Source organism: Brassica napus, chromosome A6, assembly GCF_020379485.1.
Source record: "Brassica napus cultivar Da-Ae chromosome A6, Da-Ae, whole genome shotgun sequence".
Taxonomy (NCBI): Eukaryota; Viridiplantae; Streptophyta; class Magnoliopsida; order Brassicales; family Brassicaceae; genus Brassica; species Brassica napus.
The window spans coordinates 10,587,206-10,613,720 of NC_063439.1; the positions used below are offsets into that span (position 1 = coordinate 10,587,206).

Sequence of the window (26,515 nt, forward strand, 5' to 3'; positions counted from 1 at the left end):
ACAACTACATTTGATAATAAATACACTGAAACTAAAAATATCCACATGAACTATATATTTTCAATCATCATCTGTCATTTATGTTAATGACATAAACTGGTACAATATCTATTGTACTTTTAAAATTGCACAAAATAAAAAAATAAAAGTAATTACATTACTGAATAATATATATATGAGTATTATCCATATAAAAATAAGCTTGATTATCTTTTTGTAAACAAAGCAACCATATACTTCTATTATTGAAAAATAATACTAAACCGGCTACTATATTTAATAACAGAAACTAAATGCACTTTTAACTTTTAAAATAACATTTCTAGACCATTCATATTGATAGCATATTTTCAACAATGCAATACAAAATACAAAATTCTAAAGTAACAAATCTTAACAGTTAGAGATGAAAGATTTACTTGAAAAATATTATGATAAATTAATATCACAAATTTAATAAAAAATTGTACATGAGTTTAATATAATAAAAAAATTAATTAGATACTTAAAAGGTTTATTTTAGTAAAAATGAAATATACATTTTTATTATAAATAAAGATAAAATTAATTAAATATTTAAAAGGTTTGTTTAAGTTAAAAACGAAATATAGATTTATATTTTAAATAAATATGAAAGTAATTAAATATTTTAAAATGTTTGTTTTAATGAAAAATAAAATATATATTTATACTGTAAATAAAAAATATGAATTTTTTTTATTCAGACGTAATTCAGAGAAAATATGGGAATGTCTATTTGATTTATTAGGATAGTTAAAATAATTCAAATATGTATACAAAAATACATTTAAGTAATTTTCTAAGAAATGGTCCAACTTTAAAAAAAAAAATCACACATGAAATGAGGTTATGAATTCTATTTTAATTGGAACTAGATTTTCACCCGCACAACCGTGCGGGTATATATTTTCACATTTATATATATAGATATTTGTTTTTCATAATTATTACTCCCTCCGTTTTTTATATATGACGTTTCAGAGGAATTTTTTGTTCCAAATTATTTGACGTTTTCAATTTTCTATGTAAAATTTATTACTAATTAATGCTAGATGACCAATGATATTATAGTTTCTATTTTATTATTAGTTAAATTGTGGTTAGGTAAACAATTAATGATGTTTTTGTTTAGAAATTAAATGTTTCTTAATCTACGTGCACAATCTTAAAGCCTCATATATAAAAAAACAGAGGGAGTATATATTTTTAATGTTACTCACATATTTAAATGTTTGTATAATTCTGCCAAATATAATAATTTTATATTTTTCATACTGTAAATTAAAATCATCACATATATATGTTGCTTATTATATATTTGTCTTATTGAATTTGCGTTTGATTACTAAACTAAATTTTTAATGCATGAAACAACATATATGAAAACAATTTTGTATTTAATTATAATCATGATCCGTAATTCAAATCGCTAGATTTTTTTAGTAATTTTTTAATGTTTATTAATTTTATATAATAAATTACTGTATATTAAAAAATTTAAAATAAGTTAAATTTCTATACATGTATTATATAGTTTACTAATATTAACCCGTTCTACCAACATATTATATTTTTAGCATAAATATTTTATATTTATGAAAATAAAATATGTTAATTTATCAATTTAAAATAATTTTATCATATTTTGTTCAATATAACATTTTTATTTTAAAATAATAGATATTATTATAAAATTTATAAAATGAGATATAATTTTATTCTTTTAGTAACATTTCATTACTAATTACAAAATTTGCTGAAAATATTTATATTCAATTTATGACAATTAACATCTTATTAGAATCTTTTTCAAGAGATTTGTTAGAATTTTTTTTTAAAATTAAAAGATATAAAAGATATTATGATTAAAGTAGTTAAAAATATTATGTATATAAGCATTAGTGATATACATTTAATATAAAATTTAAAATGATGGTCCAAATAAAAATATCACTCATCAAAAAATCATGATTTTTATTTTATTAGAAAACAAATTTGAAAAAATAAAAATAAAAATAAATATTTATTTCTAACAAAATATTTAAAAAATATTAGTAAATGTATTTGTGAAATTATTTAATTTCATTTTATTTAAATTTTCGTTTATAAACCAAAACTATATTCAATTTTAATTTCTAATTATATTTTATGATTATTTAAATTAAAATTAACTAAATTTTGAAAGTAAATTTAAAAAGATTCTAAAAAGATTTTAAAAAGATTTTGTTAGAACATTTTAAATATATTCATTTGTATTTCAAATAAAAAGATAAAGATATTAAAAGATATAATAATAAACTTATGTAAAATATGATATTTTTTAGGAATGGTCCAAACTAAAAAAATCACACATGAAAAGAAGTCATGACTTCTGTTTTAATATATAAGATAGATTTTTTTCTTGAAATATGGTAGTGCGGTTGGATTTTTAAAAAATTTAGGGAAAACAATTTTGGTTTTTAAGAATTGCAGTAATAAATACTAGTTTAATATCAGTGCCTTGCGCATGATGACAATTATATATAAAATCATTTTGTGTATTATATGTTTTTTTACATATTATTAAATAATAAATATATATTGAATAATAAAAAATCAGTAACTATTACATATATAATTATATTGGTGCGAACATATTAATAAACTTTATTAATCCAATCAATATTTATATTCTATTAGATAAGATATATAATTAAATTTAAATTATATTAAAATATATAGTTTATATTTAATATTAATGTCTATTAAATGATGTTTCTTACTCATATGGTTTGTTGATCATGTGTATCTTTTATAGCATAAAAAATAAATTACTGATAACAAAACTTTTACTGTGGGATTAATAGTTTTAGTAGTTTAAAAAAAAATTAAGTTGTCGATGTTTGCTCAAAGATTTTATCAAGAAAAATTTGTTCAAGTAAATTTCTAAATTAAAATATTTATGTATTTTATATGGTATATTATTTAATTTAAAATAATATATATATATATATATATATATATATATATATATATATATATATATATATATATATATATATCTTTTAGTATTAACAATTATTTAATTATACTTTTTGCTTATAAATTTGGGATTTTTGCAAAATTGACCTACAACTTAAAGTCAAACACAAAACTAACCTCCCTTTTTTTTGAAAATTGGTTTTGCCTTATTCGCCCCACAAGTTCATATAATTTACGAAAATGCCATCAATTTTTTTTTTTTTTCGAAAATGATATTTTTACTCTCTCACCCTCATCATCTTCAAGTAATTACAAGATTGTCATTGTCATCAACACCACAACCACCATGAACAACCAATTTGAAGCTCTTAATGCTCCCAAAATCGATTTACCCTTCTTCTTTTTCCATTCTTGTGAACTAAACACAACATATCTCTCACTTTCTCTCCACAATGAACTAAAAAAATCCAAGATTTTGATTCTAAAATTTTTATGGTTCATAGAGTCATAGAAGCTAACGATTCTGGGTGGGTGACTTTCGTTTGTGATTCTGTGTGCTTGGAGAAGTCTTATGTATGCTAAGTAACTTATCTCACCAATTTAAGGTATGACATCGAGTTTTTTTCCAGATCTGTTCGTCAGACGACTTACTTGGGAAGTCGTCTGGCTGTAGACGACTTAACTGGAAGTCGTCTGGCTGTAGACGACTTACCTGGAAGTCGTCTGGTCAACGCAGAGGTTATTTAAGCAATTGACTTTGAAATCTGTAACCTGAGACGACTGAAAGTTAAGTCGTCTACTATTGTTTGGTTTCAAAAAAATTTCCAAAGAACCTAGACGACTTACATTTCAGTCGTCATAGGTTAGATTTGCATTTGACTGGATAATTTCAGAAGTTTGACTTCCCCAGACGACTTACATTTCAGTCGTCTGGCGAAAATTAAAATAATAATATTTTTTTAAAAGTAAACGACTTATAATTAAGTAGTCATAGGTTAGTTTTGCAATTAAAACAAAAACTTCAAAATTTAATTATACACAGACGACTTATAATTCAGTCGTCCACCAGACGACTTAATTGTAAGTCGTCCAGGATTTTTTTCTGAGATTCTGGTCAAACCTCGTAAATCCTGGACGACTTACATTTCAGTCGTCTCGTGGACAACTGAATTATAAGTCGTCTGTATATAATTAAATCTTGAAGTTTTTTTTTTCAATTGCAAAACTAACCTATGACGACTTAACTGTAAGTCGTCTACTTTTAAAAAAATATTATTATTTTAATTTTTACTAGACGACTGAAATGTAAGTCGTCCAAAAAGTCAAACTTCTGAAATAATCCAGTCAAATGCAAAACTAACCTCTGACGACTGAAATGTAAGTCGTCTAGCTTTTTTGGAGTTTTTTTTGCAATAGTAGACGACTTAACTTTCAGTCGTCCGAAATAACAGATTTCAAAGTCAATTGCAAAAATAACCTCTGCGTTGACCAGACGACGTATAGTTTAGTCGTCTAGACAACTTAGATTGAAGTCGTCCGCGTCTTCTCCGCTAGTTTTTAAGTCTTCTACGTCAGTTTTTGAATAACTTGTATTTTTAAGAGTGATAAGTAACTTCAAGATATGTAAAACTCATATTTACAAAATATGTTCTCTCCCTTAGTTTTACTAAATTTGACTAAGTTTTTCAACGCAAACTTATAAAAAATATGATATGCTTTGACTAGTTACTATTAAGTATTATTGTTATAGATAATAATGATGACTATTGTTATGAGTTGGAAGAAGGGTTAAAATGCTTCTTAAAATGTTGTATCAATATGAAGCTACCAACATTCTTGTTTATTAAGATGAGAAAAAGGCCATTGGAGTTTATTATTGCATATGAGAGATTCAAAGATAAGAAAAAGGCTACTGAAGTCTATTATTTCATTGATTTGTAAATGTGTAAACACATTGTTAGCACATTTAATACATCTTGGAAAACATTATTACTGATTTTACAAAAAATTTACAACTAAAAGAGTAGACATGCAATTCACAAAACAGACCACAAACAAAACTATTATAGATCATTCCTCTACAAAGACAAGCTTGGACTCCACTTGATATGGAAGAAAACTTTGTCAGAAGACTTCCAGGAAGTCCAGACGACTTTTAAGAAGTCCAGACGACTTCCAGGAAGTTCAGACGACTTTGTCAGAAGACTTGTAGGTAGTTCAGACGACTTCCAGACGACTTTACAGGAAATCCAGACGACTTTTAGGAAGTCCAAACGACTTCCAGGAAGTCCAGACGATTTCCAGGAAGTCCAGACGACTTTGTCAGAAGATTTCCAAGAAGTCCAGACGACTTCCAGACGACTAACAGGTAAGTCGTCCCAGCAGTCTTCCAGATCTGAAAAACCTGCATATTAAATCCAGATCTGAAAAACCTGCATATCCAAAAACGTTCAAATGGCTTAAAAACAGAAAAAAAAATGAGTGGAAGATTAGATAAATCTACCTTTACAGAACACACAAAAATACATATCTAAAAATAATAGATCTACCTTTAAATTAGTGGAAGATGAGTACCATCTAATTAAAAACCTACAAAAAAGATAGATTAGTAAGAAAGACATGAGACAAAACTGAAAAATTCATATAAAGTTTGGTGTTTTCAAGTCAAAGAGATTAGAGTGGGTTTGGAGAGTTTTAGTTTGGGAAAAAAGTAAGAACTTTATACAACAAGAAGTTACCAAATGAAGAAAATCAGACATAAGAACTTACCAAAACGCTCAGATCTATTATGAAAGGGAGACTTCGTCAGAAGACTTCCATGAAGTCCAGATGACTTCCAGGAAGTCCAGACGACTTCCTGGAAGTCCAGACGACTTCCTGGAAGTCCAGACGACTTCCTGGAAGTCCAGACGACTTCCTAGAAGTCCAGACGACTTTGTCAGAAGACTTCCAAGAAGTCCAGACGACTTCCAGACGACTAACAGGTAAGTCGTCCCAGAAGTCTTCCAGATCTGAAAAACCTGCATATCAAATCCAGATCTGAAAAACCTGCAAATCCAAAAACGTTCAAATGACTTAAAAATAGAGAAAATGAGTGGAAGATTAGATAAATCTACATTTATAGAACACACAAAAATACATATCTAAAATTAATAGATCTACCTTTAAATTAGTGGAAGATGAGTACTATTTGATTAAAAACCTGCAAAAAAGATAGATTAATAAGAAATACATGAGACAAAACTGAAAAATTCATATAAAGTTTGATGTTTTCACGTCAAAGAGATTAGAGAGAGGTTGGAGAGTTTTAGAATGATGAACATTACATTTTTGTTGCAGCCATTTGAGAGGAGGAGAGAGAATGTGTAAATTTTTCTTTATATAAGGAGACAAAAAATCCAATTAGGTTAAATATTTTTGACTCAGACGACTTACTGGACGACTTACATTTCAGTCGTCTGGTGAAGAAATTAAAACAGACGACTTACATGTAAGTCGTCCAGAAGAGTTTAATATTTTTAGCGGGAAATTAAATATTTTTAGCGGGAAACTAAAATAGAAGACTTTCCAAACGACTTACAAGTAAGTCGTCTGGTTTAAATTATTTAAGCGGAAAAATAATTTTTTAAAAAAATTTTAGGCGGGAATATTTGGACGCTTACATGTAAGTCGTCTGTTTTAATTTCTTCACCAGACGACTTAAATGTAAGTCGTCTAGACCCTAAACATAACCCTTAAACTAGCTTTTATATGTCCGGTAAATGATCCGGTTAGGTTAAAACATACATTGGTAAAATTAAAGGTTCGGTACGATGTGGACGATTGAAATATACGTCGTCCGAGTAAATTATTCAACAGACAACTGAAATATAAGTCGTCCACACCCTAAACATAACCCCTAAACAAATGTAAACAAATATTTAAAAAGTAGTTTAAAAAGTAAACAAATGTGATAGAAGATACTCTATTTTTAACAAATATTTATTATTCAAAATCAGTAATTCTCATATATATTTTAGACACATTATGTAATTTCGTAACTTTTGTTTAAAAAATAATAAAGAAAATTAATAATAAATTTATTGTCAGTTTAATAAAAACCTTATTATATATTTAGACGGGAGCAAATCTCCAAAATAGCACCTTTCTAATTTTATATCACAAAAATAACACTCAAAAACTAAAATGACCAAAATAGCATTTTATCTTTTGAAAAATTTAAATTTTTTTATTTTTCAAAATTTGAAATCTTAACCCTAAAACCTCACTTCTCAACTCTAAACCCTAAAACCTAAACTCTATACCCTAAACCCTAAATTCTAAACCCTAAACCCCACCCCTTGAGTGCTATTTTTGTGACTTTTGGCCTTGAGTGCTAGTTTGGGAACAAAAACTTGATTTAGTGCTATTTTGGTCTTTTTCTCTTTAGACGGACTAGTCTATTTCTCTAAAAATTCTAAAAATCATTTTAGTGATAACACTTGGATACAAAAAGGACAATTCTCTATAATAATTTTTTTTTAAGTTTTTGGCACAAAAATAGCTTTTATGAAAGAAAATGACCAAAGTAGTCTTTTTTTTATTTTGAAATTTTTAATAATTTTTTTAAATTTTAATCATATCCCTAAAACTCCATCTTTTAACTTTAAACTCTAAGTTTAGATTAGTTAACCATAGAATAAAAATGTATTTTTATATTTTGATAAAACTTATTTTGGTTATTTTTTCATTGAAAACTATTTTTATAAAAAAAACTTAAAAAACGTTATATTAAAAAAAATTTTAAAAAAAAATGTCGCAATGTTTTTCAATTAATATATATAAAGGATTGAAAAAATGTTCGTATATGGACCAAAAATCGAAGAAGGTTGGACCAAAAATCGAAGGAGGTTGCACCAAATTTTTTTACTTTTCAAATCACATGTCTGATGTCTACTGTTTGAGGATTCCAAGTTCGTATCGTAATTACTTATTTTAGTACATCTCGTCATGGAAACGGGAAAGTTACATAAATGTCCACGTTTCTGCAAATTTACCATTTTTGCCAGAAAAAAAAAATGAAAAACAAAAATCCAATTTAGCTACAATAAATTCATTTACATAAAAAGACAAAATGTCATAAAGAGCCAAGAAACTCTTCTTAAGCTGTCGCCTCACCAAACACTCTTTCTCTTACTTATTTTCCTGGAAAAGTTTCCCAAGAGAAAAGAGAGAATGTCTGGGGAAGGAACAGATAGGACGAATATGTCTTCACCTTCTGCACAATCTCACACAAGAAACACTCAAGGAGGATCTTCTTTTGGTAATCAAATCCTTCTTTCATCTTTACTAGTTTTTGTTTATGTACTTCGTCTCTTTTGATAAAAAGAAAAAAAGTACTTTCGGTCTCACTTGTACAATAAAATCTGAGACTAATATATCTGTAGAAGTTTTGACGCCCAAAAAAAAAATATATCTGTGGAAGCAAGAAGATAATCTTCTTCTCCCCCACATTCTTATCATGCTCATTCTTTTATATTTTCAGGGAAAAAAAATTGTTTGCAATTATTGCAAATAACAAAAAAAGAAGAGATTATTACCAAAGTAACTGTACACCTGGATGATTGAGTAGACATTAAAGCATTCCCAACCAAATAGTTTTCTCTTAAAGAGGATATCTAAACAAAAAAAACTACTATTTTAATATAATTTATGATTTAAAAACTAAAATTAAAAATAAATCCTATTTTAAAATTAACATATCTCATAAATGCTTAGGTAAGATATTTTTTTACTTATATATATATATATATATATTTTTTTTAATTGACAAAATCTATGAAAACTTTTCATTGTAAATGTTCTTAGAATGGAAAGCTAGCTTGGTTAGAATATTTTATTTAATTTGAACCGGACCAACCAATCCAGTTAAGCCGGTTCTAATTAGTTATTGTATTCACTCTGTGTTTTGTTGAATTTTTTTTTACATATATCATTCAAAAATATTAATCGGACCTAACTGGTCGATATTGTTTTTAATCTTTTAATCAGACCTAAGACCATCTCCAATGATCAGAACCCATCATTAGTTTAATTGTAAATTTTGTAATTTGTAAAGTTCAGAACCTTATAAAGTAATTAAATTTGTCATGGTCCAATAGCAGAATCCCTTTGAAATTCTTAATTTTTTTTTTTAATTTTAGAAGCTGAATTATTAAATTTAAATTTTACAAAACTTACAAATTATTAGATTTTATAAAATTTAAACAAATATGACATAAAAGCATATTGAAAACAGAAATACATATTTTTTTAAAAAAATTAAACAAACATGAAAGAAAAACATAAATAAAGTTTTAAATAAACATGACAGGAAAACATATTAAAAATATAAATACAAATCATAAACGAGAAAAAAACGATTAGTTTTAACCTTGATTTGTATCAAATTTTTGCCATATATTGTCAACCAAGTCAGCTTTCAACTTGGGTTAGTGTCCTCGTATTCACATAGTTTCTGAGCATGGCTAGCAACTTGGGTTAGTTTCCTCGCATTCACATAGTTTCTTGAAATGCCTCTCCAATCACCTTTACCAAGCTTTTGTAAACCTAGCAAGAACATCCTCTTATGTCCATGGAGTTCCTACAAAACCCAAAAGCTCAATAAACTAACTGGATCAACGAGGTACTGAATCAGAAACATAGAAAGATATCTTTCTTTCTCTCACGGCTCTTTCAATTACAACGAGGTTTGGAAACTGAACAAAGACATAAAAATGTTAAGATGGAACCAAATCGATGTAATAAGAGAGACAAAGAGAGGAGATGTACATAGTCAAATCTAATCTCAAATCTCATCATCAAAACAAAATTTTCGATTATAATCAACGAAATTCAATTCACGAGCTTCAAATCAATACAAAAAAAATCAAAGAATCCGAACATTCACGGTGATTTCATGGACAGATTTGGAGGAGGACGTAGCAGCCATCGAGCAACATCGACGAATAAATTTTTCAAAAAAAAAACATCGACGAAGTGAGAGACGGCAAATTCTCTCCCTGTTGTCTAAAAAGAATTAGCCAATACCAAAATGACACGTATGGGATGTTTACCAATTATAAATGTGCTTTATTAGACACGGGTTCTGCTCTTTTATCTTACTAGATTTTTTAACCGCGCTACGCGGAGATAAGATATTGTATGTATTTCTCTATTCTAAAAAAATAATATATAATATTTTTTTAATAATATATAATATTGTATTACATTATTTAAAGAATATAAAATAAGACTACATAACATAATATATTTTTTTAATTTTCTTTGTGGAAATCATTATGTTGTTTGATTGTTGTACTTGATTCACATATTTGCATAGATATTTTGATAGATGAATAACTATATTTTTATTATTAGTAAATAATATATATTTATTATATAATATAAGAAAAATGAAATTATTTATCTTTTAAACAAACTTGTCTCATGTTGGAGACTCGGTTATAAACATATCATATTCGAAGGAGACATTTTTACAGTTATCAATCTTATCAATCTTCTTAACAGTCAAGAAACAAATCTGAATATCAAAACAATTTCTCATACGATCTCTTTGAAGAATAACTGCTCTGAAGAAATTGAATGTAGGCATCTAAAAGGACTGGAAATGGATGTGTAGATGTGTAGATGTGTTATCTAAGTCAGTTTTACAACTATTATTTATAGTTCATATATCATTTATGTCATATTTTTTGTCCATCTTTTCTTAAACATCTTGAAATAACTGATACTAATTAATAATAAACTTTTGGCTGGCAAAAAACAAATCAAATTTGTCTAATTATCGCTTAAATATTATATTAATATTGTCTAAAAAGCTTTCAAGTGATATCATAGTTTAATTTTTATTAGTTTTTGTTTCTTAATTTTTAGAGTTTTTTGTATTTAAGATTTTTTCCATATTAAGCTTTTATTTCTTTCACATAATTGATATATATATATATATATATGGCATAAAAATTACCATCAAATCAGTTTTACTTATTTATTATTCTGTTTTTAATGAAAATACACTTTTTAAATAATTTAATTTAAAATAAAATTAAATATTAATTTGATGTTTTCTAACAATTTGATTGATTTAATTAATTTTCTTTGGTGGATAACTTAAAATATTTCATATGAATCGGACAAAGCAAACTTATGTTGTTATAATATATTTATTTGTGTATATAGAATCTATATATAGGTGATGATTGGTTCGATTGTAGCTTTAAAAATTTAGTTGTAGATGTTTAGCTGTAGATAAATCGGTTGTAGCTGTAAAGTTGTTATCTAGACTTTTTCTTCAGAGACTTTTGCTGTAGTTAAATTTGTTGTAGTTGTAGGCTGTAGATATTTTAAAATAAAATATATGAAATATGTGTTGTATATATAAAATTATTATTTTATATCAATTAAAATAATTTATATTAATATGTTTTTAATAAATAATCAAAATTTATTGTAATTTAATGTAATTTATATTATTTAAATATCTTAATAATTTAAAAACACTCAAATTCAAAATTAAAATATTTATAAAAGTTTTTATTATGATTATATAATTTATTTGATATTATAGATTTTTCTTTCATTTATAGATTCTACAGCCTATAAAAAAAAGATGTAGGGTATTTGCCTAAAATACATAAGAAAAAGTTTTGCTTTATTTTTTTTGCTTTAGCTTTAAAAATAAAGCTAAAGCATGATTGGTAAAACTAAATAAAAACTTGATGTAGACTTTAATTTTTAAAAGTAAAGCTACAACATGATTAGTAAAATTTAGTGATTTAAAAATAAATAAAGATAAAGTAATGAAATAAAGCCCAACCAATCGCCTTCATAATGCTAGTGTAATAAAGAAAGAACATTATTTTTTGTAACTTCAAAAAGATACATTATTACAATTTGAAATTAATCAAAATTGAATTAAATGGTAATTAAATATTTTTAAATCTAATTGTTTTTTTTAATCTTGTTTAGTTGGATTCTCATGAAAAGAAATCGATAGGTTAAACAAATGTTTCAAAATTTGTTGTGTTATTGTTTTTTCTATAAATTACAAAATTTATTGAATTGATATATTTAATTATTGCATCTTTAAATAATATTTTATTAAGACATTAGATAACTATGTTTTGAGTTGTTTTGTCAAAATTATACAAAAATCTATGCTTTTTCATATTTGTCACGAAAATTTATATGTTAACTTACTTTTACAAAATTCTTAACTTTGTCACGAAAACAAAAATTTATGCTTTTCATATTTGTCAATATTCTCACACTTTCAAAGAATATATTAGCTTAGTCACTTACTTAATTTTATTTACAAAATAAAATACCAGATTCTTGAAAGTTGAATTCATATTATTGTAACGGTACATATGAGTTTGTGATTACATACTTAGTGATTCTTGTATATGTGTCCAAGAAACTTTCAATGGCTTAGTGGTAACTGTCCTATATTTATGTCATATTAATCCGAGTTTGATCATTTCCTTCGCATTGTTTTTTTCATTTTTTACGAAAAAATAAATGAGATGACGTGGCAACTTCGGACTCTCTGATTGGTTGATTTTCCTATTTACGTGGACAGCCTATCCGAGGCTTATATTCCCTTTTTATGACTTATATATATGATTTTTAATGTATTTACTTTTGTTTTTTTAGAACCTTTTATTAAACTATCCTTTGGAGGTGCTTTAACTTCTAACTGGTCGGACCTAGCAGTCAATAATTAATTAATTACCCATCAATACTAACTTGTTAACCAAGAAACAGGTCACACTAAGCATTCCGAACTTGTGTAATCTGGAAATGTTATTAAAAGACTCGCTTCCTCGATTATGCAGACTTCTTGAAGACGATCCTCCTGGTGTTGTTCGTGGGAGCTTTGGCATGGGCTTATCAATCAATCCAACCACCACCGCCAAAAACCGTCGGCTCTCCAGACGGAGCCGCAGTGACAGCACCGAGGATCAAACTGAGAGACGGAAGACATTTGGCTTACAAGGAGCACGGAGTTGATAGAGACGAAGCCAAGTTCAAAATCATATACATCCACGGCTTCGATTCTAGTATGCTCGACTCGCCTTTCCCCTTTTTCTTATCGCCCGTAAGTTCTCCCGCAAAAATCTCACAAGCTTGTCAAAACTACTTGTCTCTTTGGTGAAGTCAAGAGTTAATATCTTTGTGCATCATACTTTAGGCTCTTGTGGAGGAGTTGAGGATATACACTGTGTCATTCGACCGTCCTGGTTATGGAGAGAGTGATCCTGACCCGAACCGATCACCGAGAAGCATAGCATTGGATGTAGAAGAGCTGGCTGATGGGTTAGGACTAGGACCTAACTTCTATGTCTTTGGTCTCTCCATGGGTGGTGAAATCACTTGGGCATGTCTTAAGTACATTCCTCACAGGTACTTGGTTCTTCTGAGGTACGGTTTATGACATGTGTTTGAATTGATGCTCTGAGTTTATGGACTTTGTAAACAGGTTAGCAGGAGCAGCGCTTGTAGCACCAGCGATTAACTACTGGTGGAGAAACTTGCCAGGAGACATCACAAGAGAAGCTTTCTCTCTTATGTATCGTGCAGATCAGTGGTCACTTCGCGTAGCTCACTATGCTCCTTGGCTTACATACTGGTGGAACACTCAGAAATGGTTCCCAATCTCCAATGTCATCGCTGGCAACCCCATCATTTTCTCCCGTCAGGACATGGAGGTCTTGTCTAAGCTCGGATTCGTCAGTCCAAATCGGGTACAAAGCACATCCATAGTTGTTTAGTTTCACAAAGCTTTGTGTGGTTTTGCTAAAAGATTCTATGTTTCTTTCCTCAGGCATACACAAGACAACAAGGTGAATACGAAAGCCTACACCGAGATTTGAATGTTGGATTTTCAAGCTGGGAGTTCGATCCTTTAGACCTTAAAGATCCGTTCCCGAACAAGAATGGCTCGGTTCACCTATGGCATGGTGATGAGGACAGGTTTGTGCCAGTGAAGCTTCAGAGTTATATAGCATCAAGGCTTCCATGGATTCGTTACCATGTAATCTCAGGATCAGGACATTTGTTGCCCCTTGTGGAAGGTATGACTGATAAGATCATCAAGTCACTTTTGGTTGGGGAGGAGAGGTGAGTAAGTGAGAGTAGAGAGAAGCTTCTGCTTGATACAGATAGTTTCTGCTTGCAATGGCTAACTAATTATGATCAAATTATAAAATAAGTGAGAGTAGAGAAGATGCTTGTTTGAGTCATTGTGATTTATATTTTCCAAGGATAATTAAATTGCCTGTACTATTATCATCATGAATCGACCTTGAATTAATTGCTTAATCTCACTTTAGTTTTAGTTTAATATATTTTTATTCTACTTATAAAAAAGTAACGGAAAGATTCATTTTTGGCACTATTCAGGGACAAGAGTACACTAAGAAAATAACAAAACTGTGATAAGACAAGAAGTAACTGTTGGTGTGTAAGAAAATGTGAAAAAACAACTAAACCATGTTAGGACGCTGAGGAAGGAGAAGATTGTAAAACTTGTTGTGCAAGAAAAAGCTCTTCCCTTTGCTATCAATTGCTTTTTTCCACCCACACCATCCACCATTCACTATCTTCTTGTGATCTTCACCACCTGTATAATGCGGATCCAAGATCAAGAACGCACAATCTCCGCTTCCTTCATCGTAATCCACTCCCAAAAGCGTGTATGCAAGAACACCACCTCCTGAAACAATCAATTCCCATTACAATACAGTTAGTGATATGGGTTGAGTTCATCAGTCTGGATGTCCTCACATTCCTCTTATAGGTTTTAGCTCACATTAACGACTAGTGGAGTGATCCTTCATATGTATGGTTTTAAGTGTCACTTATGCTTTTGAAATACATACTATCTTGGAGGCTATTCACATCAATGTTTTTGTTTTTATTCTAAAGGATTAGCTTGTGTAAGGTTAAAGTATTCAGAGTGATTTGGCTTGACTTACCGATCATTATTGGAGTTCCTTGGGTCTCAAAGTGCAGAGCTAACTCACGGCATTTCTCTGGGAGCTCGGATCCGGATCTGAAGTTCATGATTTTGCAACTTACCTGCATAGAGAAAAAAAGACCCAACAGTTTCTTTATGTCAATACTCAATAGTAGATGTTGAAATATATTCCTTCTTAGCATATATATGTTGAAAGACAAAGGACGTTTAGAGTAGAAGACTAACACCAAGAAGTTTGTCCAACACGAAACTCAGCTCTATGGCACCAATCCACTCGCGCGATCCTACGAATGAAGGATCCTTATCACCTATCTCCACGAGTGTCTGCTGTATTTCCCTGAACATCCAAGAATGGTACTTAGAAGATCAAGTTATGAAGAGGAGTTATGAGTTCTTATTCAGGAAAAAAAATTTAACTGTTTCTTGCCTATGTGAAGGTACAGAGATTGATGTATAGTGTTGAAGTCTGAACCATGAGATGATAGTTTGCAATGATCGGTAAGCACAACCCCATCCCTAAACAACAATATAGAATTAATATTAGAAGCACAACAAGATATTGTATCAGTATCAGGTTATTCTATTGACACCATGGAAGAATGAGAAAATGATATACCGAGTCATCAAAGCTATCCTGAAGATAATGATAATACTCATAAGAGCCTTGGATAACAGATGCCACATCCTCCGATACTGCATTAAACGTTGCAAATTGAATATAATGAATAAATAGAGCAAAGAAATAAGAAAGACAAAGGCATAGATTAATAATACTAACCACCGCTGCTAGGGATTCCGATATGCACATCTTTGAGCTGGATGGAGCCTGACAATGCCCACGTTGATTAACAATTAGAGCCTGTGGAAAAATATTGAGATAAATAAGAAACTAGGCAGAGCTATCTACCTCTTTTCTTTGTGTTACTCCTTGAGTCATCATTGACAGACAGATCCAATGCATTAGCAGTTCTCAGAAGGGGACGGTCAAGTGGCAGACCAAGCCTCATGTGCAGAGATTTCCTAACATCGACTGCAAATAAAGTCAACGGCAAGAGCCATATGTAAATTAAACATCATAATATCACCCACAGTAAATTTTGATAGTTCAAAAACATGGCAGAGTGCTAAATTGATGATTCTGAAGCTTTCCGATAGATACATTCAGTTCTACTAAGAAAAAAAAAGAGGATTATGTATCATTTCAACTTTAGCATGACTCTATCTATCATAACTCTCTTTTGAACGTAATAACAATAGTTACCTTGCTTCATTTCAGTCTCTCCATAGTTAAGCTCGTATATAGTTGTTATTGGATGTAACACTCCAGGTGGATTGAAGTGATAAATACGCAACTGTAAGAACAAACCGATTACATATAATTCAACGAGTGGTGATTGAAAAGATAACTAAAAACATGTCGTCTCAACATGGGGAATACTGAAAGGGATATAAAAGAAACGATATCCTACCTGAGGATGTTCCATCAAGAGGTGTGGTAAGATAATCTTTTTCAGGGAGTATAGCTGATCAACCAGAGCAGGGATAACTAAGTTAGAGACTGCGTGCATGAGTGGTAGTTCCTTGGGTGCATAAGTGAGTACATCAAGATTCAAATCAACAACAATGACCCTTGCTTCTTCCATAGCTGTGAGAAAAGCAACAACTTAAGAAATGAGAACAGGGAACAAGCATATTTGAGTTTAAATCATTTACATTCCAAGTGATTACCTGGAAAATATTCTGCAACAGGGGCACCAGAGGTTGGAGATTTTTCAGATCTATTAAGCATAAGAGATATTTGGATCTTATCTGCATTCTATGAAGAAGAAATTTCAGTAGAGACAAGAACAGCAATACCAAGTATATGTATTACTAACCTCTGCTGAATTTACTAGTGCAGCAGGTTTGCTGTTCAGACACAAATGTGAACATGATATAATGTCAGATACTTGGTCTTCGGCAGCAGGCAGACGGTTAATGTTTGACGCATCAGCACCAAAACCAAAATCTTTACCGCGGAGGACGACTGGCTTTGGAACATCTCCAGAAGCTTTCTTTAAGGTCTCGGCTATGTACACAACATTTGGTTCTTTAAACTGAGTAATAACTGCATCAACAGCTTCTGAAAACATCTTCTTCGACTCTGGAAACATATATGACATCACTAAATTGAGAAAAAAAGAAGATAAATAGAGCCAAAAGAAAGTAAAGAGACTGAGATTATACCAGAGGGAGAGCTTGCGGGAAAATAGAAAGGCAACTTGATGGGAAGCTCACAGTGAAGCAAGCAACCATTCTCCCATAGATACTTTCCAGACTTATCCTCCTCATACACAACGGAGGCAACAGGCTCTAGCTTTGCTAACTTCTCGGTTTTAGAGATGAAGAAGTGAATGGCACCGGTTCCTGCATCCACACTAGCTCCAACTATCTTCTCGTCATCTAACTCTCCACCTTCAGATATACTCTTACGCAGTCTACGAGTTGCCCTGACCGCCTCAAGCGCGCTTTTCTCAGCGTCGGAGTCCCCAACTATCAGACCTCCAATGACCTCAAAACCTTTCGGTAACAACTTCCGCAGATCATCTGCTCGTTTATAGTCATTCAACAAAGATTACTAATACATACAAGAACAGTGAACACAAGAGAACTCACATTAAACTCAAGAACACTAGAACTGATCTAAGACAACGATGATCCATTAGAAAGTATTGATCTTTCGATATCAAAAACAAGAATCACGCAATTGAGTTTGATTCTAGATAAGCTAATTGCAAGACCCGTGTGGAAGACGGCTTCTACTTACCAGATTCTTGATCGAGATCAGGAGACTGATGGATGCATCGGAAGGTGGAGACGACGGTGAAAGGCGGGAAGAATGGGGAACCAATGAGCCATTGGAGAGCTCCTGGTTGGTTCCCAGAAGAGAGAAGCAGCTTTGGGCAAAGGACTCGTACGGTCGCTGTCTCGCACGACGGAGGAGCCATCGGATCCAACAAGGCAGGTTCAGTTTTATTTATTTTTACTTGTGCCTGTCGTGAGAGAGACTTATTTGACGATGTGGCGACTCTTTGTTATCTACATGGGCCGGATCCAGTATAGACCCATGATTCTAGGCCTATTTATATTAGACTTCTTCGAAAGTGGTTCTGTGGATAATTAATAGGGTTGGTTAATTTGATGAATGACGACCATACTCGGAAAAATATTAATTTTGTACTAAGAGGATAAAGAAACAGAAAGAAGAGAGAGGAAATACTATGGTTGGTTGGTGAAATAAAGTTTTTTTTGGTTATGGATCAAATTTCCCTAATTAATATTGCTTTTTTTTAATTGAATGCTAATCCAAATATTGGTTTATTTAGAAAATATTTGAAAATTGAACATATATGGTTGAACGCAAGAATTTTACATCACTCAAGTTTTGAGGATGTCCACATCAATAAAAAATTCTCAACCAATAAAAATGATTCACTACCATTATTGTCATCTAATCGTAGCTTTCAAAAGTTATCTAACGGGTTTCTTCTTAATTTTTTTGACAATTTGTTTTACAAGCCCATATCATGGTCCAAATGATCTGCAAAACCTATTATATCAATAAAAGATTCATTGACTTCGTTCATCGGATAAACGACATATGTTTTTTCACTTTCTCCGTTTCTCAGTTGTAACGTCAGGCTCCCACAAGCCTATGTCATAAAATTTACTCACTATGTTCTATAATAGTTGATGTTTTGGATGGAGGCATAAGACATACATTTTTTTCTAAAAAGTAACACTAAAATATAAAATAAGCATGATTCAGCCAATCATCAAAAAAAATATTATAAAACATCATTGGTCACACTGTTTTCAATAAAAGTTAAACTAATTTAAAAATATAAAATATCATGTATTTTTAAACATCAAAAACTCTTCAAAACATCATCTATTAAAACGGAGAGAATATTATTTACTGCAACAATCAAGAATCATGGAACCGTTTCCATATCACATGTTTTCACTTTATACATATCGATGATCAGTTCTCCTTTCCTTCTGCACAATTCACCAAAACAATATAAAAGAAGCAGGCAATGACCATCAAAACAACAAATCTGCAGTGGAGAGAAAGTAACAAAATACATCGGCAGTGAGCGATCCACCAGTTACACGGCCTCAACTTACTCTCGAAACAACGAAGCCCAGATCGAATTTGGAATGGCTGATAAGTGATAACCGTAGTACCAGGTCTCCTTTGACAATTAGGTATCTTCCTCCTCTACAAAATTGCTATTTCATGACATAGTTTCTCTTCTCTCTTGATTACGTGTTGGTAGAAAGCAATAACGCCACAAGAAAAGCCTTGAAAGTTATACATGCTCTCCTTCAAACACTGTATCCTCTTCGTATCTTCTCTCTTCTCCGTATCCCATACTTTCTCATTCTGTATTTGCGTCCATCCTTCTCTTCTCTTATTGGTTCGACAGCATAGGGTTTTGGAAACATTATGCCATTTTTAAATTTGGAGTTTAAGGCTGAGCTTGATGATAGAACTGTTTAATGTAACAAAGCAATACACGAAAACAGAGACGAGATCGAGACGACAGAGAAACAGAGTATATGCTATTGCTAACCCATGATGAAGAGAAGGATAAAAACACAGAGATGTTACAGTTTCTTTATGAAAATCAACATATACTCTGCATCAGTATCGTTTAGCCGAGAGGTATAACTTTATTTGGGTTCCCTTAATGTGCTTGCCTTTGAGAGAATATGGTTTTCTATCATCATAACCTCAATCTTATTTTCATCAATCATTTTGTATTGACTTTTGATCACCAGGAACTTCAGGTGCTTCTGTAAGATGAAATCTGAGTGATTTTTTCAGTGGAAGCTTCTTGAACGAAGAAAATTTGGCCACGTCTGTCTTGCTAGGGAAAGGCATGTCAGTATAACTTTCATTCATTTCCCTATCTTTGTTGTTATGTTTACTTCGTTGGAGTTTGTTGTTCATGTTATACAAACAAAATTTAACCTTCATTCAAATCTTTTTATTGTTTTTCTCATCAAGTTCTCACACATATATGCAAATATGAAACATGGTTCTTTCCAAGACCCTACTTCCCCAATTTCAAATTGAACATCATCTTAGCAAAGAAGTAGAAATTCAGTCTCATATCCATATAACCCCAATATACATCGGCTTATATTTGCTAAGATTCAAGATAACATCTTTGGGAAGAAAGAACATTTTCTATTATGCTAATAGACGTAGCCAGAATAGAATGACATTAGAATATCAAAGAGTATTCAATGACAGCTAATTTTTTTTGTCATTAATTTACAGTTTTGATTGGTTAGCTAAACAATTTTACATTGGTTTTTTTGAAAAATATTTGTGCTGAAAATCCAACCTTCGGTTATGTTCTAAGTTTCTCAAAACTTTCATCGTGAGGTTTAGGTAGAGGATGCTTGAGGAAGAAGATGAGAAGGTTTTTAAAATATTACTAAACTCTCGGGACAGTGACGAAATAACACAATCAAAGTGACATGTGAAAAAATCAGTGCAACTTACCAGAGAAGAGACTCTGAGAAGCCAACCGGCGACTACTTCCTCATAAAGCAACCCAATCACCAGAACTTGCAGAATGTTTGTTACACAATATAGCCATGGAAACCAAAGGGAGTATAGTGTCATTCATTTTCTAATTGCTTCAGTAGTCTGTGTTCACATCCACTTATCCTTCTCATTCTAAGAATGTAATATTTATTCCAGATTTATAAAAGAAAAAGCAAACCACCATTTGTAGTAAATATCTAAGGTTTTCTTTTTTTCTTAAAACATATTATGGTATGGGAGATAAAGCTAGCATCAAAATGATAGCTGAAGTCAATACTAAGTTTCATTTATATAACCAATTTTCAGACGAAAATAAAATCAGTTTTAATGCAAGATGGAAGAATAAACTATGAAGAGTTATGTGTGATGATGAGAAGTGGTACTACAAAGTAACAAGGAAAACTTCATTCCAGTCCAAGGAGGAACTGAATATTATTAGATGAACATTTGTTTGCTTGATATCAAATGCATAGGAGGAATCCATAACTATTTTATGCACATAGATACATATATGCATGCATATGTTACCAGCATAATCATTGTGAACTCAACACTTAATTCAATTGGACATAATTCAACATCACACATTGACAATCTTATGAACGCAAACGATCTGGTCTGGTCCATACCTTCAGCCACTGCTCCCATAAGTTTTGTGATGATCACTCTACTTCTATGATTTACAAAGGTGTTAGAAAGTAGTAAAGATGGACAATAGAGTGTTATCATCAAACTATGATAACTATCCATTAGGTTTTCTTTATAATCTTGTGTAAACATTGTAGAAAAACTGATAATTACCTTTAAAATAACTATATCGGTTTCACATATAGAAATTACTGAATCAAATAAACTCCATAAAATTACAAATAATCACAAAACTTATAATGCAATAACCTTTTTAAATTTTAAATTTAATGTAATGCGTAAAGTTACTTTTGGAAAATATATTCCCAAAAATAAATACTATATTTCAAATCTATCTGATTAAAAAAGTGATTAAATTTCTAATGGAAAAAGGAGCTAAGATGATAAGTGTCAAAAGAGACGAGTTATGTCTTCTAGGGTTATCAAGACATAACAACATGATGTTTGTTTAAGACAACTCCAATACTTATGCTTATGCTTGCCTTTTTGACATGTCTATTATATTCCATTGTTTCATTTTCTTTGGTTAGTTTTTAAGATTCATCTGTGCATATTTTGTCTTAACGTAGTGAAGGAAAGTTCATGTCTTCTTGTAGTGGAGACTGGAAGATTTCTTTGTAAATGATATTTTTAATCATTGATCTAGTTTCTCTGCTTATTTTCACTTCAAATCGGCAGTCCATTTTTTTTAGATAACACGAGCATAATATATTCTTCACAATATCTGATTCTACAGTTTTCTTATAAAACAATACTCAAGCATCATTCATCAAACCACATATGGCACACTTTTTTAATGATATTATTCATTACGAATTCAGTCATCACTCAAGCCAATCTTGAAAGCCGACCTGTGAATTGCTTACCTTCTTCAACTTTACACATTTTTTGTCCAAACCCTTAAAACAACTGGAACAACACATTAGAGATTAATATGGATTCCCTATAACTCTCGTCACATTAATCATAATGTCATGAAACTCACTACTCTATTTTTTGGGTTGTAGCTTTCGAGGTCGACAAAAATCAGAAATATGAAAAGCTTTTTCTCTAATGCTGCTTTCACCTATGAAGCTTAGAATCTCTTGCACCGCTTTACTCTAAAGACCTTGGTGGCTTTGATACTTTGCAGCAAGAACAGGTGAGACGTGGAAAGTATCACTGACACAAAACATAACAATATACATTATATATGGGTTTGGGGTCTTTGTTTCAATGACATTTTAAATTTGATAGAACAAGTATGAAAAGAAAATTCAAGTTTGTGTTACCGTTCTATTGCAAAAAATCATAGTCAAAAACTTTTTTCATACAACTATAACAAAAAAAAAGTTACATGAAAGACCTCAAAATGTTAAACCTTGAATATTTAAGTTTTCTTCTACACAATTTTTTTTTGGTTAATGATAAGGCAGTCCATACTTTCTGCAATCAACACCAGAAGCAAACAAAGTCATGAAAGGTGTCATGAAAGTATGTCTTTGGACAAGATTATGTGATCTTAACTGAGTTTCTTGAGATTTGGTGATTACTTTGTTGCTTTTGTTGAGCAATGGATAGTGATATTCGCCTCATCTCTCATGCTTTCAACTTGGTTGTTTGAAGATTGTACAAGATCTTATCAATTAGAACAACTATTCATTTTCATTACTGCAATTTTATTTCTTTACGTTCTTTGGAATTTGTGTTAGACTTTGGAATTTTATATTAGGATAAGTAATCAAATTGCTTTTATTGAGTTCGAGCGTCGCTAGCTCCGAAGTCTAAGGAACGGAAAGTCAACGGCCAACAGTTAAGATATGGTCAACTGTCGTACTCGAATTTTCAACAATGCAACTTTTGTTTTAATAGAATAATAATTTTCATTATAAGTATTTGGTCATTTTGGAGAAAACTTGTATCCAATTAAGAGATCATAATTTTTTTTAATGTCCCTATAAACTTGGATCTTCAAAATTAAATTTTTTTAATATCCTAACTAATACTTAGGTTTATGGTTCAGTTATCATTGTTTAAGATTTGCCAAATGTTTCAAAAACAATTTCACATCTATCGCAAAGAAGTTTTTGATATAAATAAAAGTTTAATAATCATTCAAAAAATATCCCAACCAACATTATCTTCTACAACATCTTGTATATATTCTATTATAAAAAGTTACAAAAAAAAAATCTTGTATATCTATCTTATTAAAACTCAAGTACAAAATTGGAATGTTTGGAGACTTGAATAGGACTTTTAAAAATTTGGAGTGTTTGGAAACATGGATTGCAGTCTTTTAAAAAAAAATATTTTTGTTTGAAAACAAGGATAGTAGTATTAAGAAAAAAAGTAATGGGCTTATGTTTTTTTAAAAAAATTGAAAGTTATCTAGGCCACTTTTAAAATATACCAAAATAGGTCAATCTAATTCCCTAAAATTTTTTTTTCTAAACTAACCATAAAACAAAATTTAAACTTTATATACATATTTCAAATCAAAATAATAATTCAAATTTGATTTATATCAAAAATTGATTCAAAAATATACATATATTCAAAAATGGATTTTTACTAAACTATTTTTCAATAACCATTATAAAAAAATATTGTCAATATATATAAGAAAAATATAATACAAAGCCCAATTTGAAATACCAACTCAAATTATGGTTTTCATATTTCATATTAAGTTTTAAAAATATAATATATGTAATTATTTATATGATGGTATGTATAAAATACTATTAATTATATGATTACTTATATGATGGTACATATAAAATACGATTAATTATATGATGATAAAATACGATATATAATAATGACTAGAGATGGGCTTTTGGATACCCATACGGGTTTAGTTCTGATCGGTTTGTATTTTGGGTTTTCGGGGTCAAAGATTTCAGCCTTATTAGAATGTTTCTAAATTTTTGTTTGAGTTCGATTTGGATCTTTGCGGGTTTGGTTTGGGTTTGGATAACTAATTTAAATTATTTTTAAAGTCTTAAATCATTATATATTTTAAATTTCTCAAAATGTATAAATAAAATAATATATTACGTATAAATTTGAATAACATATGTTATAATACTTAAGCTTAACATATCAATTGGCTTGATTTAAAATTTTGGATACGAAATAAATAATTATTTTAAGTATTTTTGGTGATTTGAGTATACTTTAACTATTTCAGATATTTACTTTTGACTATCTATATATATTTTCAAGTATTTAAACCAATTTAAAAGTATCATTTTTGATGTTTTATATACGTTAAATCTAAAAATAATTAATATATATAAGTATATAAATCTATTTTTAGATAAATTCAGATACCCAAATACTTCGGTTCGGATCAGATTCGGTTCTCTAAATAACAAAATTTTGAATAATTAGAATATTTAATCAATTTATGTTTGGGTTTGGTATTATATCTTTGGATCGGTATCGGTTATGTTCCTCGGATTCATTTTTCCAAATCCTAATAATTACATGAAAAACAAATATCAACATATTTTTTAAAATATACACCCGCGCGCCTGCGCGGGTCAAAATCTAGTTTATCTTATTAAAACTCAAGTACAGATTGAGTTTGTTTGGAAACATTGATATGAGTGTTTAAAAAAAGTTTTGTTTGGAAACATGAATTGTAGTTTAAAAAAAAAAATTAGTTTGAAAACATGAATTGCATCTATTGGGGTTTCTACCCGTTATTCTCTAGCCCATCAATATCCGTTTACTCTATAGCCCGTCGCCTACACGACTTTAAAAATTGGTTACCGTAAATTTCTCAATTCTTATCATCTAAAGCCAAGCTAATTAATAATTTAATACCCAAAATATCTTATTCCATCCAACATATCGAATATTACCTTTTTTTTCATTCTACCTTTCTCCCCACGTAAACAGAACAGATGAAATAAATATACATTCCCTACTGATTTAGTGATTTATGCCCAATGAATTTTAAATATACCAATGATTGATTAGAAAGATATTCTAAAAATACACTAGATTTTGTTGTGACTATTATATATCATATATGTATCACTATTATAGATCATATATGTGTTAACATAGGTTACAAAAATATGTGTTATCATATAATTAGTTGTATTTTATACGTACCATCAAATAAGTAATCTTATAGTTAGTAATATTTTATACGTACAATCATATAAATAATCACATATATTATATTTTTAAATTTCAATTTGAAATATAAAAACCATAATTTAAATTGGTGCTTTAAATTGGGCTTTGTATTGCATTTTTCTTATATATATTGAAAATATTTTTATAATGGTTATTTATGTTAGTTAAAATCAAATTTTGAATATATGTATATTTTTGAATGAATTTTTGATATAAATCAATTTTAAATTATTATTTTGATTTGAATATGTATATCAAGTAACATAAGCTCATTACTTTCTAATCTAAAGTAATAAATTTCTAATTTTTTTAATAGCATAAGTCCATTACATTTTCTCCTAAATTACTTTTATCCATGTTTCCAAACATCACTATCTTTTTTTAACTGCTATTATGTTGCCAAACAAAAGTTTAAAGTGCTTATACTTTAATAAGATATATATTTTATACGTACAATCGTATAAATAATCACATATATTATATTTTTAAATTTCAATGTGAAATATAAAATCCATAATTTAAATTGGTGTTTGAAATTGGGCTATGTATTCTATTTTTCTTATATATATTGAAAATATTTTTATAATGGTCATTGGAAAATATGATTACTTAAAATCAAATTTTGAATATATGTATATTTTTGAATGAAATATAAATCAATTTTAAATTATTGTTTTAATTTGAACATGTATATCAAATAACATAAGTCCATTATTTTTTAATATAATGTTATGGACTTCGAGTTTTTTTAATATAATGCAATGGAAACATAGATTGTAGTTTTAAAAATTAAGTTTGTTTTGAAACATGGATATCGGTATATTAAGAGAAAAAAAGTAATAAGCTTATATTTTTTTAAAAAAATTGAAAGTCCATTATATTATGAGAAACTATCTATTTGGTACCTAATCGGGTTCGGTTCAGGTCTTTTTAGGTTTTCGGTTTCTGGGATCAAAGATTTCAGACTCATTCTAATATTTCTAAATTTCAGTTCAGGTTCGCTTCGGATTTTTGCGGGTTCGATTCGAGTTCGGATAAACCATTTAAACTACTTTTAAAATTTTAAAATTCATTATATAAAGGGCCGGCTCACTAGGAGGACAAGCAGTGCGACCGCCCTGGGC

The 26,515-nt window shown here is 29.7% G+C and overlaps 2 protein-coding genes across 2 annotated transcripts; one reads left to right on the forward strand and one right to left on the reverse strand.

Annotated features, from left to right (window-relative positions):
* Nucleotides 1–8,078: 8,078 nt before the first annotated feature.
* LOC106428952 lies at nucleotides 8,079–14,343 on the forward strand. Its single transcript, XM_013869696.3, has 5 exons — nucleotides 8,079–8,284; nucleotides 12,858–13,120; nucleotides 13,214–13,425; nucleotides 13,502–13,766; nucleotides 13,847–14,343. The coding sequence occupies exons 1-5, from the start codon at nucleotides 8,197–8,199 to the stop codon at nucleotides 14,144–14,146; spliced, it is 1,128 nt and encodes a 375-aa protein (XP_013725150.2). The 5' UTR covers nucleotides 8,079–8,196; the 3' UTR covers nucleotides 14,147–14,343.
* Nucleotides 14,344–14,392: 49 nt separating this feature from the next.
* Nucleotides 14,393–18,054, reverse strand: LOC106428951 (probable Ufm1-specific protease). Its single transcript, XM_013869695.3, has 13 exons — nucleotides 17,808–18,054; nucleotides 17,228–17,587; nucleotides 16,879–17,144; nucleotides 16,730–16,817; nucleotides 16,471–16,646; nucleotides 16,263–16,353; nucleotides 15,909–16,031; nucleotides 15,780–15,827; nucleotides 15,618–15,694; nucleotides 15,429–15,517; nucleotides 15,227–15,338; nucleotides 15,000–15,102; nucleotides 14,393–14,737 (listed from the first exon to the last, which is right to left on the reverse strand). The coding sequence occupies exons 1-13, from the start codon at nucleotides 17,986–17,988 to the stop codon at nucleotides 14,508–14,510; spliced, it is 1,944 nt and encodes a 647-aa protein (XP_013725149.1). The 5' UTR covers nucleotides 17,989–18,054; the 3' UTR covers nucleotides 14,393–14,507.
* Between the last annotated feature and the right edge of the window lie 8,461 nt (nucleotides 18,055–26,515).

Coding starts and splice junctions, on each gene's coding strand:
- LOC106428952 (XM_013869696.3), top strand. CDS start 8,197: ATGTCTGGGGAAGGAACAGATAGGACGAATATGTCTTCACCTTCTGCA. Junction 13,121..13,213: donor TCCCCTTTTTCTTATCGCCC/GTAAGTTCTCCC, acceptor ATCATACTTTAG/GCTCTTGTGGAGGAGTTGAG. Junction 13,426..13,501: donor CTTAAGTACATTCCTCACAG/GTACTTGGTTCT, acceptor CTTTGTAAACAG/GTTAGCAGGAGCAGCGCTTG.
- LOC106428951 (XM_013869695.3), bottom strand. CDS start 17,988: ATGGCTCCTCCGTCGTGCGAGACAGCGACCGTACGAGTCCTTTGCCCA. Junction 15,518..15,617: donor AGGATAGCTTTGATGACTCG/GTATATCATTTT, acceptor ATTGTTGTTTAG/GGATGGGGTTGTGCTTACCG. Junction 14,738..14,999: donor AGGAACTCCAATAATGATCG/GTAAGTCAAGCC, acceptor TGATTGTTTCAG/GAGGTGGTGTTCTTGCATAC.